This window comes from Aulonocara stuartgranti (genome assembly GCF_965226115.1).
Source record: "Aulonocara stuartgranti genome assembly, chromosome: 14".
Taxonomy (NCBI): Eukaryota; Metazoa; Chordata; class Actinopteri; order Cichliformes; family Cichlidae; genus Aulonocara; species Aulonocara stuartgranti.
In genome coordinates this window covers 28,089,551-28,104,122 of record NC_138950.1, presented here as the reverse complement: position 1 = coordinate 28,104,122, position 14,572 = coordinate 28,089,551, and the positions used below count along the sequence as shown (strand labels likewise).

Genomic DNA, 14,572 nt, shown 5'->3' with positions numbered 1-14,572 from the left:
CTCATCATCATCAACAACTTTCCCACAGCAAGCACTCAGCCTTCAAGCACTTTAGTACTTTGCTGTGAGGAAGACTCACAGAGGAGAGGAAGGCTACTTACACCATGACTGTAGCGCCCCATCCCACCGCTTTGGAGGCAGAGATCAGGCCCTCGGTCCAGCGTGAGTTCTTGGCATAAAATTCCTTCATGGAGGCTGCCCCCTGGTGGACAAACACCAAACATGTTTAAATTAGATGTTAGATATTGAGTTTATTTAAACTATGCTAAAATACCAGTAACATAAAGCTGCAGTGTGACTCACCCTTCCACTCTCCACGATGTCCCTTTGCAGATCTTTGGAAGACAAAATAAGCTCCTTGATGGCCTGCATGAGCTCTGTGCAGGAGGCCAAGATCCTGCAGAGGGCGACAGAGCAGAAGACAATCACTGCCTGCAGCTCTCCAGCTCAAGCAAGCCTGATGTAGCTCAGAAGCTGTACCTGCAGATATCTTGAACGCAGCTTGTAGCGATAGCTAATGCACGACTGATGCACCACTGACCCAAATCCTCAGTGCAGTTTGTGTGTTTTGTTTTGGTTACAGCTGTAGTGGCTGTTTGTTCCTCTGCATGATCATCTCCCACAGCAGCTACAGATTAAACACTTTTTTCCTTTTTTACATGAATAATTAAGTCACCCTGAGAGTTAAGAGAAAGTTTAATTAGCTTAATTTGCACACAGAGTTAATACACAGCCTGGATGAATACCAGAGAAACCTAATCAACCCGATCTTTTTTTATTGTGGGTCCGACAAACGGCCGACGTTTATTTAATGAGGCTGAAAAGACAGAAGACTGCATTGAAGACAAGTGTCAGGCTGGCTTCAAATGTCAAGCTTTGTCCTGGTTTTGTGGTTGAATTTATGAAACTCTTCACACATCAGCACTCAGCAGGTGACTATCCGACATCTCGCGGTTGATGAAAACCATCTCCCTTTCCTTTCCCGCTTCATTTCCTCAGATTGCGCACATCAGAATACAAACAGATACCTGCAGGCTTGTGTCTGTGTTATTTATTCAAAATGAGATGGAGGAGTTCGCCGCTCTCTTAGGAACACTCGCCTCTGCCAAGGAGGCAAAACGCCACCAAAAAACACAACATTTGCACATTTTTGGTAATGTTTGTATGCGTGTGTGTCATTCTGACACTTTGTAGTGGTGTAGAGTGAGGTCATGTTAACAATCCATTAAAATTTAGCTCACATCTTCAAAGTTCACTTAAACATTTATTGGTGGAAAATTAACAAAAAGCCTCCAATTTAGAAACTATGATTCTTACAAGTGTGGGGTGTATCGTCAACGTATTGTGTCACATTTGACCTCTGACCTCTCCATCAAAATGTGTTATGTCTATAAAGAAAGTATTTTCAGGAAATATACTGTAGTATCATGTTATATAGTGACTTCTAGTTATTTACAGCACTATTCCCTTGAAGGTAAACACTGCTTTGGTGAAGGTTTGTGGAGAGCTTCTTGTTGTTGAAGAAGATGCTGAGTTAGTTTTTGGAGATGACTCAACTTCTTCTAAAGTTCAAAAGCATTTTGCTGCTGTGCAGGAAAGAGAAACCAAAACAAAACCACCGGAAGTTAAAAAGCTTGAGGTTGAAGTTTGTTTCTAATTAGAGGTAAAATGTGGTGTTGTTGTCTGTGCTATGTTTGGCAGGTCTATATCAGAGCTTCAGTGCACTGTGTGACTGTTTGCTTTAGGAGGAGGGTGCTGCCTGGTTAGAGCGAGGACATTACATGACTCTGAACTCATTTAAAGGTCGCTGAATGTCCGCTCGTCCGAGTTTTACGCTGTTGCATGAGTGTAGAAAGGCTCACGGTTGCAGCTGCTTTAAAAGCCAGACAGTCAGTTATCTTTGGAAACCCACATTTAACTAAAAATGATGTTATAGGAAAAAGATAATCTGCTCAGCTTCCGTGCGGTGCCCCCCCTCCAAAAAAAACAAGTCCTAATCTGAGCATTACCTCTCGTTGACCTCCATCTTGATTCCTGTATCAACTGCTCGAGAATTGTTGAGCATTTCCTGTTGGCGCGCACAGAGGAGCATAAGGGGGGGAGAAGAGTGAGAGGTTAATACTGCTGCAAAGTCAAACAGGGGACAATGTTTTCACACTGGACACTCGCACAAACACCTGGTGCCTGATGACCAAAGTTAAACACCCCTCCCAAACACACTTATGCACCTCTATCCTGGCAGCGGCTGATTCCACAGCGGCAGAAGTGGCAGCCATTTCCTGCTCCACGAGGTCTCCCAGCTCCCCCTGCTGCAGCTCCAAACCCTGAGGACGCAATTTCTGAAACAGCGGAAAGTCAAGTATTCACATTAAGGGAGAAATTAGCCATCGTATCACAAAGCGGCTGCGGAGACAGAGCGACTCTTTATCTCTACCCACCTCTGCCGTGGCCAGGACGGCCTCCAGAGCTGCCTTCAGCTTGCCGCTGTCCGCTGCAGCGAGGCCGTCCTGCTGCTTCATCAGTCCCAGCAGAGCCAAAGCTTCAGCCCCGCACACCTTCACACTCTCTGACAGGGCTGACACACAAAAAGGGGCAGGAAGGATGCACGGGTTATAAATCCACAAACACACACACTAAGTGTTTGAGCTACCAGATTTATACTCTGAACTCTGGGATATGACTGTGCCACAAGCAGCTGAAGCTGGAGTGTTAATTAAACCGATATCTCCTCAGACGTGTCAACCGCTGCAGACGAACACTCTGACAGGAGGAAGCCAAAATATAACTCTGCAGCACCTGACAGCCAGATGATTTGCTCTAAACCAGGGGTGTCAAACTCATTTTAGTTCAGGGGCCACATGGAGAAAAGTCTATTCTCAAGTGGGCCGGACTGGTAAAATCATTGTATATATAACTTAAAAACAACAACTTCAGATTGTTTTCTTTGTTTTAATACGATCAACATAAAAATAAATCTAGAGCCTGTGGACAGTATGTTCAAAATAGTACAGGCACAACATAGCTAATAATCATAAAACATCAAGTTATTTGAAAATTCTGAGGACAAAGAACACACAAACACACAGTGCCTCAGTGATTCACAGACGTATATCACAGATCACAGAACTACATCAGGGAGTCTCATGCAGCACTTTCAGTGGGGTTGCATAGTTTATTTGACTCCTGATACCTGGCATCTTTTAGCTTTCACCAGCTCATCAATATCAGGCTTCACATCCTGGGCGTCAGCTAACTTCAGGATGTGCTCTTTACAGAGAAAACTTGCTCACAAAGATACACAACAGTTTTGCAGCGAGGGCTGTCAAGTTGGGGTAACCTGGCAAGAGATCCTGATAGAATGTGTTCAAGCCACCTGCGGCAAATTTGCCCTTCAAATCCGAGTCACACTGCAAGTCTATTATTTCAAGTTGGATCCGGACGGGCAGATCAAAGGGATTCACGGTGAACGGCGAGCAAAAAACTTTGAAGTCTTTCTCCAGTTCACCAAAAATCTGAAATCGTTGCTCAAACTAGTAACAGTCCCGTTATTTTATCTTTAAACCGCTTCATATCTGCCACATCGTGCACACATTTTTCAGACAGGGGAAGTGAGCTGCGTCTCCCACAATAACAGCTTCAACTTGAAAGAACGCATGCTGTCATAATACTGCGTGACAACTTTGTTGCGTCCTTGCAGCTGTTTGTTCAAGTTATTCAGGTGCTCTGTAACATCCACCATAAATGCAAGGTCCTGCATCCATTCTGCGGAATGAAATTCTAACACTGGTTTGCCCTTTTCTTCCATAAACCGTTTAACAACAATTTCTCCTCGTAAATCAAAGAAACGCCTCAGCACAGCACCTCGGCTCAACCATCTTACCTCAGTGTGGTATGGCAGGCCATAGATGTGGTCTTTCTCTCTGAGAAGACTGTCAAACTGACGGTGATTGAGGCTTCTGGATCGGATGAAATTAACAGTTTGGATGACCACCTTCATGACGTTATCCATTTTCAGTGACTTGCAACACAAAGCCTCCTGGTGCAAAATACAGTGAAAAGTCCAAAAATCACGTCCTCCATTTGCAGATTGCACTTTATCTCTGAACTTTTTTTACAACGCCTGCCTTGAAAAGCGCTATATAAATCCAATCCATTATTTCTTCCCGATCGTTGAGGGCGCACCATCTGTAGCCAGGCTGACAGCGCGGGACCAGTCCACTCCGACCCTGTCCAGCGCAATGAGCAATGAGGTAGCTAGCTTTCACTGCAGCATCACTGATGTCTGTGAGTAAACACAGACTGCTGTTTCTTCAGACCCGCCAACAGTTCATTCACCTTCTCTCTTCTCCGCTGCCCTTGAAAGTTGTCATATTTGTCGGCATGAAGACTCGCATAGTGGCGACGGAGGTTATATTCTTTCAGCACTGCAACATGCTGGGAACACACCAAACATACAGCTTTCCCATTCACTCCCGTGAATAAATAGGAGGATGACCATTTTTCTTGGAACACTCTGCATCCACTTTTCTCTTTTTTGACAGAGACATATTGGGGCAATAAGGGTGCCAAAGCACATCAGGTTTAAATTTCGTGGGCAAAACAAAGTAGCTCACAATTGCTATTGCGCCATCCAATGGACACAATTGGAACAGCAGTTTCTTTATTGAAAAATTGATGCTCATTTTTATACTTTACAAAATCATCTCATGGGCCAGATTAAACCCGTTTGCGGGCCTGATCCGGCCCGCGGGCCGTACGTTCGACACCCCTGCTCTAAACTGTAAACAGGCTCCACAGGCAATGTATGGAAGCACACACACCGAGTCAAAGCTAAGTGCTCCTCATTGATCCTTAGCCTCTGCAGCCTGTGGTTTTGACCCAGTGTTTAGGTTTTGTTTTTTTCTTTTGTTGCAGTAAAATAAGTGCTGGCCAGAACTCTATTATATTTGGGCATGTTTAGACTTGCCATCTCCCCGAGGGCGAAAACATTACATCTGCATGAAGTCAGCACTTTTGTTCTATTCTGGCCTGTTTTGGCTCACATTCTGTATTTAAAACACGACTAAAGAACTATTTGCGACTGCAATGTGAGTGTCCCGCCACACGATAAACAGACATACACTTAATGGTCACTTTATTAGGTACAGCTGTTCAAAAGCGCAAGTTAACGCATATCTAAATCATCAATGGACTTATGTGTGCAGACATGGTCAACATGAAGAACTGGGTAAAGAAGTAAGCTGTGGCTAAGAGGAGAGGGCAGCTGTCACTAGCTAGATCCATTTTCACACAGCTTTTCAGTGTCAGTGTTGTGGAAGGAGAAATATCAAACAGTTAGCATGAAGTTAGCTCGCTAGAAACTAGCGAGCTAACTTCATTGATGTAGCATGTTCTGGGAGATTTCTGAACAAATTAAAACGTACAGCTCTGCTACCACTTCTAACATAAATGAAGGCCGAAAACTAAACAGCAATGACTTCTGTAGGGTTACTGAAGTTGGGCTAGCTGGTATATAATGATGTGCTACGTGATCGCTAGCGACACAGCTATGTTACCATAAGATTAGCACAGTGAAACCAGTGGATGAACGCTAACTTTTTCCCACTCGATAGAAGTTGGAGCAGCTGCGAGAGAATTCAACATTAATGAATCAATGGTACGGAAAAGAGGAAGCAAGAATATTGAGTAGCGTAAAGTTTGACTTATCTGACTGTTTTGTTTCGCTTAATGCACCTTATGTATGAAAACAGGCCCGTTATCGACAGTGAGCCTTTCGGCCCGAAAAATACGGTATACCCAGTGTCCTGCACTTAAACATTCATTTAATATCACGTACACATATACACATACCCCCAAGAAGACACTGAGAAAAAATAAAGAATAACATTGAGACTGTCTCTTTGCCATAAGTCATTGTTGATTTTGTGTCTTCACTCTCCATCCCCTGCCAAGCTGCACCTGTGATTCTGCGGCTGCTCGCTGATGAGCTGACAGATAAGTAAATCTTTTCTTGGATCTTATCCTCTGCATCCAACATCATGGTTGTAAACCGCCATGAGTCTCCCATCAACGTCAAACTTATAGACTTTGGCCTCGCATGTCCTGCGTCTGCAGTGATGCCTGGTGACCGTGTGGAGACGGTTGGTTATAGTGCACCTGAAGTTATGCTTGGCCTTCCTTACAATGAAGCAAGTGACATGTGGTCTCTGGGGCTGGTGGCTGTGGAGCCTATACAGGCGTGCCACTCTACCCTGGAAATGAAGACTATGATGTTTTGAAATTCATCATAGAGACTCAGGGTCAGCCACCAGATCATGTTCTAGACTCTGGCGTGTACACTGAAGACTATTTCATTGAAGACAACGACAACCAACAGCGCTGGACATTTAAGCCTGACCAGCAATTTCAGTACGAGACAGGATATGAGTCCCTGGAGACAAGATACATCAAACTGACGCGTCTCGATGACCTCGAACAAGTTATGATGTTTAGAAGAGGACCTGAAAATGGCCAACGTTTGTTTGTAAGCTTAATTAAACAAATGTTGGCCTTGGATGCACACCAGCGCATAACACCGTCGGAGGTTCTCCGGCATCCCTTTTTCAACCCTAAGAGTTCCCCTTGCATTGACATTAGTGCCGAAAGACCACAAAACCCTGTGGTCTTTCAGCACCCTTCAAACTTGAAATGCAAGAGATCAGAGAAAATCAACTGCAGTTTCCAAAACTCGGTTGAATTTTCAGCAAGTATTCGTACACACGTCAGCCAGCCCATCCTTCAGCTCAGATGAGCTTGAAATAGTTGAAGGGAGCATTTTGGGAAACCACTACAAGGTAGAGGCTTTCCTCGGAGAAGGGGGCTTTGGTATTGTAGCCAAATGCCGTGATACCAAAACCAACCAAGCTGTGGCTATTAAGGTGAACAAGAACCGCACTGATATTCTGCAACAGGCAAAACTGGAAATTTTCATCCTGGAGCAGCTGAGAAGGTTGGATCCAGATGCCGCCAACATTGTTAAATGGAACGGCTTTTTCCTTGACAGAGAGCGGGTTTGCCTGAAATTTGAACTCCTAGATCAATGCCTGTGGACTACATAGGGGACCCGAATAACCGGTGTCTCCCCATAAGCGAAGTCAGGCCAATTTTAGGTCAACTCACAAATGCTCTGTCCCACCTGGGTTCTTTGGGAATAGTGCACGCTGACCTCAAACCTGGAAACATCATGGTTGTAAACCGCTATGAGTCTCCAGTCAAAGTCAGACTTATAGAGTTTGGCCTCGCATGTCCTGCGTCTGCAGTGATGCCTGGTGACCATGTGGGGACAGTTGGTTATAGTGCACCTGAGGTTATGCTTGGCCTTCCTTATAATGAAGCATGTGACATGTGGTCTCTGAGGCTGGTGGCTGTGGAGCTCGGTACAGGCGTGCCACTCTACCCTGGAAAAAAATATGATGTTTTGAAATTCATCATAGAGACTCGGGGTCAGCCACCAGATCATGTTCTCGATCCTGGCGTGTACACTGAAGACTATTTCACAAAAGACAACTACAACTACAACCAACAGCGCTGGACATTTAAGACCAGCCAACAATTTAAATATGAGACAGGATATGAATCTTTGGAGACAAGATACATAAAACTTAAACGTCTGGATGACCTCGAACAAATAATGATGTTTAGACGAGGACCCGAAGATGGCCAACGCTTATTTGTCAGCCTAATTAAAGAGATGTTGGCCTTGGATGCACACCAGTGGATAACACCCTCTCAGGTTCTACGGCATCCCTTTTTCAGCCCTGGCCTCTCCAACAGGTTCCCAAGTATCAACATTGAAAGACCATACAGAGTCAATCTCCAGCATGGCATCTTCCACCCTGGACCAAAGTGATAAAAACACAAACTGGGGTTGGAAAAGGATATTAACAGCAAATTACACTGGAAATATTAGTTAAGCTGCTCCAATAATTATCACTTTGGCTTTTTTTTTTTAAATTTTCACTCCCCCCACCCCAACCAGTCGTGACAGAGGGCTGTCCCTTCCTGAGCCTGGTTCTGTCGAAGGTTTCTTCCTTTTTAAAGGGAGTTTTTCCTTCCCACTGTCGCTAAATGCTTGCTCATAGGGAATCTTCTGATTGCTGAGGTGGCCAAAACTCTAGGGGAACTAGTAATTCCAATATTCAAAGCAGAGCAGCGGACACCTTACCATCACATCAGTCCCTTAATCCGACCTAAAACACCATGTTTACAGAAATAAATTCCATACAAATTGGAGCCTCCTAGTAGACATACCTGTGTTATAAATGTGAAACGCCTCCAATTTTCAGAAAAGTTGACCTCTGACCTTGAAGTCAAGGTCACTGAGATTTAAGCTTCACAGAGATTTTCAGTAGATGCAACCATGGTATTGATTTGAAAAATCTACACAATCACAAACTTGGATGTCCACAGCACCTCGCCATATACCAAAGATTAAGAGGTGTTTTTTTCTAGGTTTTTATAAAGATTACAAAACACAAATAACAAAAATGTCAACGCTATTTTGATGTTGTCTAATTTAGTGCAAAAAACAAAACAAACCCAAAAATTAATAAATAAAAGAAATATATATTACATACATATATATATATGTATATACTACATACTATAAAACATTTTAGTGGTTCACAATGGGGTCAATGAACAGAATGAAGGAAGTGAGTCATTTTTATATGACAATGGTGTGAAAAATCATTTTTTTGTATTTGTTTGTCACACTTAAACATTTCAGATCATCAAACAATTAATTTTTTTAATGTATAAAGAAAAAATCCTTTAACTGTCCAGTTTTCTTGATGTTATTATGCTTCTACCACTGGTTTGTCATTAATAAATCAGACTTTGATTGCTGCAGCAGAAAAAAGACGAATAGAAAATGGTGCCGATTTACACTTTACCTGAAACAGAGCAAAAGTGCTCTTTACATAGGTTAATGAATATTAACTAATATAGGCTAGATATTTGGACATTACTAGCTTCATTTGGGCCTTCTGAGCCATTAGTCCTCTGGCTTATTGGAATCTTGACTGTCTCCAGTTAGTCCAGAATGCTGCTGCAAGGTTTTTAACTAAGACACGAAAAAGAGAGCACGTTACACCAGTTTTATGTTCATTACACTGGTTTCCAGTACATTTTAGAATTCATTTTAAAATCTTGGTACTGACTTTTAAAGCTTTGAATTGTGATGCCCCTTTCTACATTTCTGATCTTTTAGAACCCCACGCTCCCTCTCGCAGCCTGAGATCATCCAATCAAAGGCTGTTGGTAGTTCCACAAACACGTTTTAAGACCAGAGGAGATTTTTTTTAGAGCAGTGGCCCCCAGGTTGTGGAATGCTCTCCCTCCATCATTACGTCGCCTTGAATGTATTTATTCTTTTAAAAAGCAGCTTAAGGCTCATTTATTTAGATTGGCTTTTAATTAGATTTGATGATGATTTCACATCACTAAGCAGACAGTGACTTCACTGTACTCAGATGACCTCTACAGTCAACAGACCTCCATCCAATACAGCACCTTTGGGATGTGGTGGAACGAGAGATTCACAAATCTGCAGCAGCTGTATGATGCTGTCATGTCAAATCTCTGTAGGTTGTTTTCTGCACCTTATTTAAAGCATGCCATGAGGAATTAAGGCTGTTTTGAAGCAAAAAACAGGTCCAACCCAGTATTAGCAAGGTGTACGTAATAAAGTGACCAGTGAGTGTAAGGATCAGAACAGTTCAGATAAGTAAGGAAATGAAAATCTCCATAAACTGAAATCATCTCTCTGTACCTCTCACAGAGAACAATCTTACCGTCAGCCTGCTCCACAGGCACCATGTGGGAGGTGGCACTACCCTGAACTATGGTGTCGCCCACCAGGTGGCCAGACTGGGTCACTGCACGCACCAGCTCAGACACACCTGCACAAAACAGCAGAAAAAAGAAAGTAAAAATTATCACAAATATTCATCAGCTTTATTTAACAGCATTAACACAGCGTGATTTTAAAAGATAACAAATTACAAACAAATAACTAATTTTTTTCTTTCACATTCTGTTTCGTCTCACCCGTGTTGTCAGCCAGGAAGGCCACTCTGGTAGAATTTAATCTCTCCATACACTCTAAGGAGGCTTGACACCTGGATGCAAGGTAGTCTGGAGAGATGGAGCGACACACTTGATGAGCGCATGCACACGAACACGCTGCTACACAAAGAGGTGATGTTCACAGTTGCACTGCACAGAATCCACACGTCAGATTCTGACCTGCCGAGCTGGTGCAGCTGATGTGCGCCGGGTCGTCTATCTGAGCCAGACTGTCCTGGATGATCTTCTCCGCCTCCTCCACGGCGCCCTGCAGGCTGGCCCAACGAGCCGCTGCCAGCTGGCTCTCTAACGCCTGCTCCCTGCTCTCCTGTGGACAAACGCACACAGTCAAACTTACAAACATCGCAATCTGCACACTCAGAGCCGCTCGCGTCTCCCACGTGCTCGATTTAAAGTGACTAAAATTAAGAAGTTTACAAGGGGAGATGTTTGAATTCATCACCTTCTCATTGAGTTGGTTCTGCAGGGTTTCAGCACTCTTCACCCTGCTCTCTCTTTCAGTCACCAGCGAGCTTTGGACCCGCTCTAGCTCCTCCCCCCGGGCCGCAAGCTCCGCCTCCACCTTCGACAACGACTGGACCAGCTCGGCTTTCTCCGACTCCAACGCTGCCAGCTGAGTGCCGAGCACCTCGCTCGACTGTGTCGAGGAAATAAAACATGGAGGGATTACGAAACAAAAACAATGAAGTGAGAAGAACAACAGAAGGAAACGATTTGGATGGTCAGGATAATTCACAGCTGTCGGGATCAGGAAGAGCTCTGACCTCACTATAAAAACCCAAACACACACACACAAAAAAAACCCACTTCATCTTTAACCACAATAACCATGTTGTCTCAGACCCCAGAGCTTTGGGGTTGACCTTTAAATAAAGGAACTCTGGGAATTTGTGGTTTTGTAATGTAGCTACATCCTCCTGTCTTTGGACGAGAGCAGTGGAACTTGAGCCGAGTGCCTGCCCTTTTATTTGCAGGTAGATAGTGAAGTGTAAAAGCAGGAAAAGGTGAAAGACTTACAGCCTGGGTGCCGGCAGGTCCGACAGACAGAGGAGGAAATGAAGAAGAAACAGAACTGTTAGGCTTTTTAAAGCTGCGGTGTGAGAGCTGCTCATCGGGGAGAAGGAAAAATAAAGTGACAAGAGCGATAAAATGTGGGCTGTGGGAGCGAAAAGAACTGGAGAGAGGCGGAGGAGGACAGAAAGAGTGATGGAGTTGATAAGTGGATGCTGCAAAGAATAGGAAGTCAGGAGTGGGAGGCTGAGAGACGGATGAAAGGCACAGGGAACAGAGCATGTGCAGAGAAACGGTACAGTCGTCGGGGATCCTGAGGGTTAACAGCATGATTCAGGGATTTATTTATTTATTTATGTTTAAATTACGCTTATCCCGTTATGAATTTTCCTGTAAATGATCTCGTTAGCTCCAGCTTTTTTTCTCCCCCCTGAAACATCCGTAGTTAAGATCCTGGAATGAAATGCTGCACTAATGTAAGGGACTAAATATCCGTGTTTCCATAAGCAGTTAATGTTTGTGCAAGATTTTTACCGCTCTCATCTCTCGCTCTCTCTTTGTTTTCTGCAACTTTTTCTATTCAGCTCAGCAATGACAAAAAAAACAACAAACAAACCGAGGGGCGAATAAGAAAAGAAACGAGGCGGTGAGGGGGAAAAAATGAATACATAACAATTGCTTCTGTTTAAATTTCTCCACTGTGAAAATCGTTTTATTCAATCGCTGATGTCAAACAAACGAATTAGCATATCAATTCTAACACAAGCTGCGCTTTGAGCCTCTGAAGCGGTTCGCGTACAGGAACAGTCGTGATTAAGAGAGGAGACGATGAAAAAGAAATGGAGGGCGTGGATGATGGACGGGGACGGAGTGTGTTTTTATGGAGCGCGATTGTGACAGAAAAGCGGTTATTTATCTTTGAGTCATTGTCCGGGATGTGTTGTTACCATTTAAAAGTACTGTGTAAAAGTGTTGAGCATCCCTCATTTGTTTAATTCCAACAAGCTTTGCTATGAGCACCTTTATTAGAGATAAGCCTCGTTTTCCCCTGACAGCTCTCTGGGTCAAACCGGAACCAGCGTCTGATGAAAAACTGACAAACTTTCAGAAAGCCTGGAGAATTATTGCTTTAGATCACTTTACAAATGCCAAGAAAGCCTGACTCCTTCGAAGAAAAATCTGCAGATCTGAGGCTTGGTGTGCTCCAGGATCACAGGAGGATACCAGCTGTATTTAACTTTGTCCCTTCTCTGCTGCCAAGCTAGAGAGTGACTGAGATCATTTAATAATTGATGATTAGAATAAGAGTGTGTGGTGTCAGCGCCCCATTATAAGACTTTATACATAAAGATCACACAGGTCACCCATGTCATTAATCTTTTCGCACACTCTTGTGTTAGTTGGTGTTTTTATAGATTAATGTTAAAGGGCAGGGAGCGGGCTATAAATTAGTTTTGTAAGTTTTCACAGCAACTCCGGGATCTGGATTTAGGATCTGAGCGAAGAAAGGAGAGGAGAGGGAGACCTGCTGCGAAGAGGCCACGCTGGTCTTCAGGGAGTCCAGCTCTGCCCGGCTTGAGACCAGCTCTCTCTGGAGCTCCTGAAGATGCTCGAGCTGCTCCCGCTCCTGAGCAAGAAAAGCCCAAATTAAACTTCAGACATCTTAAAAACAACAGCCTGTTTGGTCACTTTGCGGCAGAAAAATCCAACTTTACCAAACTCTGCACACCATTTGGAGCGAAACCGTACTGCTTTCCGTACACGTTTGGCAGTGATGACCAAACCAGCCTCGTTCTCACCTGTCTGTCCGCCGCCTCCTGAGCGGCCTTCACCTTCTCCTGCATCTCTTTCCTCACCGCCTCCACTTCATCCTGTGCCGCCCGAGCTACCGTCATCTGCCGGGTCACCTCTGCGTTCTGCATACAGACACACAAAGAAACACTTGTAATTCAGACAGCAGATCCTCAGCTTGACAGAAATAAAGGACACGAGGAGGCCACTGCGATCTAAGGATCTCATGAAGTAGAGGGTCTCACCTTTCTCAGCAGGTCTGCGTGGCTCTGAACCAGCTCGGTGTACTTCTCCTTCAGCTTGGTGTAGCGCTGCTCGTTGGCCTGAGCTTTTCCTGGTAAAAGTCGCGTGAACACATACAGAGAGACACACACACAGCAGGTGAAGCGGCTATGTCAGATGACCATGACCAAAAATTCGACTCGTTGACTGAGTAGATAATGTGCCGGTGTAGAATAAACAGAGCCTTACTCTCAATCTCCGTTAGGCTTCTCTGCTCCTTCTCCGTGTCCTCCCTGACCCTCCGCAGGTCGTCCAGTTCGGCCTTCAGGAACTCGCTCTCTCCCACAGCCTGTAGCCTCAGGTGGCTCTGCTCGGCAAGCTCCGCCTCCAGCTCGTTGACTCGCCCCCGCAGAGCCTGGCACAACCGGCCGCTCTGGCGACGGACAGGAGAGAGGGGGAAAAGGTCATACGTTTTGTGAGGATGCTGCTCGGATAAAGTTAGGAAAAAAGCTGCTGTTTTTACCTCCAGTCTGAAAGACTCCAGCTCCTCTTTGAGGGCCTGGATCTCCCTCGTCAGCTGCTCGATCAGCCGGTCTCTGTCATTAACATCACAGATAAAAATGAATCTAATCTGATCTTACAAGATTGTTGTTAACATAAGCAAAACTTTAGCTATTTGGGGTACGATGGCACACGTGTGTCCTGGACTGTTAGAAATACTTGGCAATATTTGTCATCTCTGCTGCTCTACATAAAACTGGAGAACAAGATTCACACGGTACCATTCAGGCACCAGAGACATGTTTACGCAGCGCTTGGGCAATTTTATATACAATAAGTGTTTATTCATGTCACTCTGCTCCTGTAATGACACTCACTTGTCATCCTTGCGCATGCCGTTCTGACTGTTGAAGTTGAACGGGTCGATAGCAGCCGAGGTGCCAAACAGGTCGTCGAATTTTGTCTCCACAGGAGCCTGAAAAGGATAAACACACAAATCACATAGCAACCTAAAGTGAAACATGTCACCACTTTTTTTTTTACTTTGATAATTATGATAGCTCATGAAAATCCAGTATCTCTTGTATTTAGAACATTTCCTTTACAGTTTGTGTTTGTACAGTTTGGATTGTAATTTACTCAGAGTGTCTGATGGGCTAGTTCAGTACACGCAAGCACAATCATGGGGAGAACTGCTGACTTGACAGCGGCCCAGATGATCATCACTGACATCCTCAACAAGCAGGCACAGAAAGAGCCTGCAGAGAAGGAGCTGACTGAGGCTGTGGTCAGAGCACCACACGCTCAGACATCTTCAGGAAACCGATCCATTCCTAAAATGAAACCACTTGTCAACCAGAGACAGCACTGAAAATGTTTTACCTGGACTAAGGACATCTGCTGTGGTTCAAAGTATCTT

General features: G+C 44.4%; 1 protein-coding gene across 2 annotated transcripts in view; it reads right to left on the bottom strand.

Moving 5' to 3' along the window:
• hip1 (huntingtin interacting protein 1) overlaps positions 1-14,572 on the bottom strand; it is a 52,044-nt gene that overhangs the window by 4,387 nt on the left and 33,085 nt on the right. For both annotated transcript variants that reach the window (XM_082502049.1, XM_082502050.1), the window contains exons 12-26: positions 14,031-14,128; positions 13,676-13,748; positions 13,402-13,585; positions 13,176-13,264; positions 12,939-13,055; positions 12,665-12,766; positions 10,571-10,765; positions 10,288-10,435; positions 10,090-10,176; positions 9,834-9,941; positions 2,439-2,575; positions 2,229-2,339; positions 2,010-2,068; positions 304-397; positions 102-202 (exon numbers count right to left, since the gene is read on the bottom strand). In XM_082502049.1, coding sequence (XP_082358175.1) covers positions 102-202; positions 304-397; positions 2,010-2,068; positions 2,229-2,339; positions 2,439-2,575; positions 9,834-9,941; positions 10,090-10,176; positions 10,288-10,435; positions 10,571-10,765; positions 12,665-12,766; positions 12,939-13,055; positions 13,176-13,264; positions 13,402-13,585; positions 13,676-13,748; positions 14,031-14,128 — 1,703 coding nt within the window. The remainder of the gene's footprint in view (positions 1-101; positions 203-303; positions 398-2,009; positions 2,069-2,228; positions 2,340-2,438; positions 2,576-9,833; positions 9,942-10,089; positions 10,177-10,287; positions 10,436-10,570; positions 10,766-12,664; positions 12,767-12,938; positions 13,056-13,175; positions 13,265-13,401; positions 13,586-13,675; positions 13,749-14,030; positions 14,129-14,572) is intronic.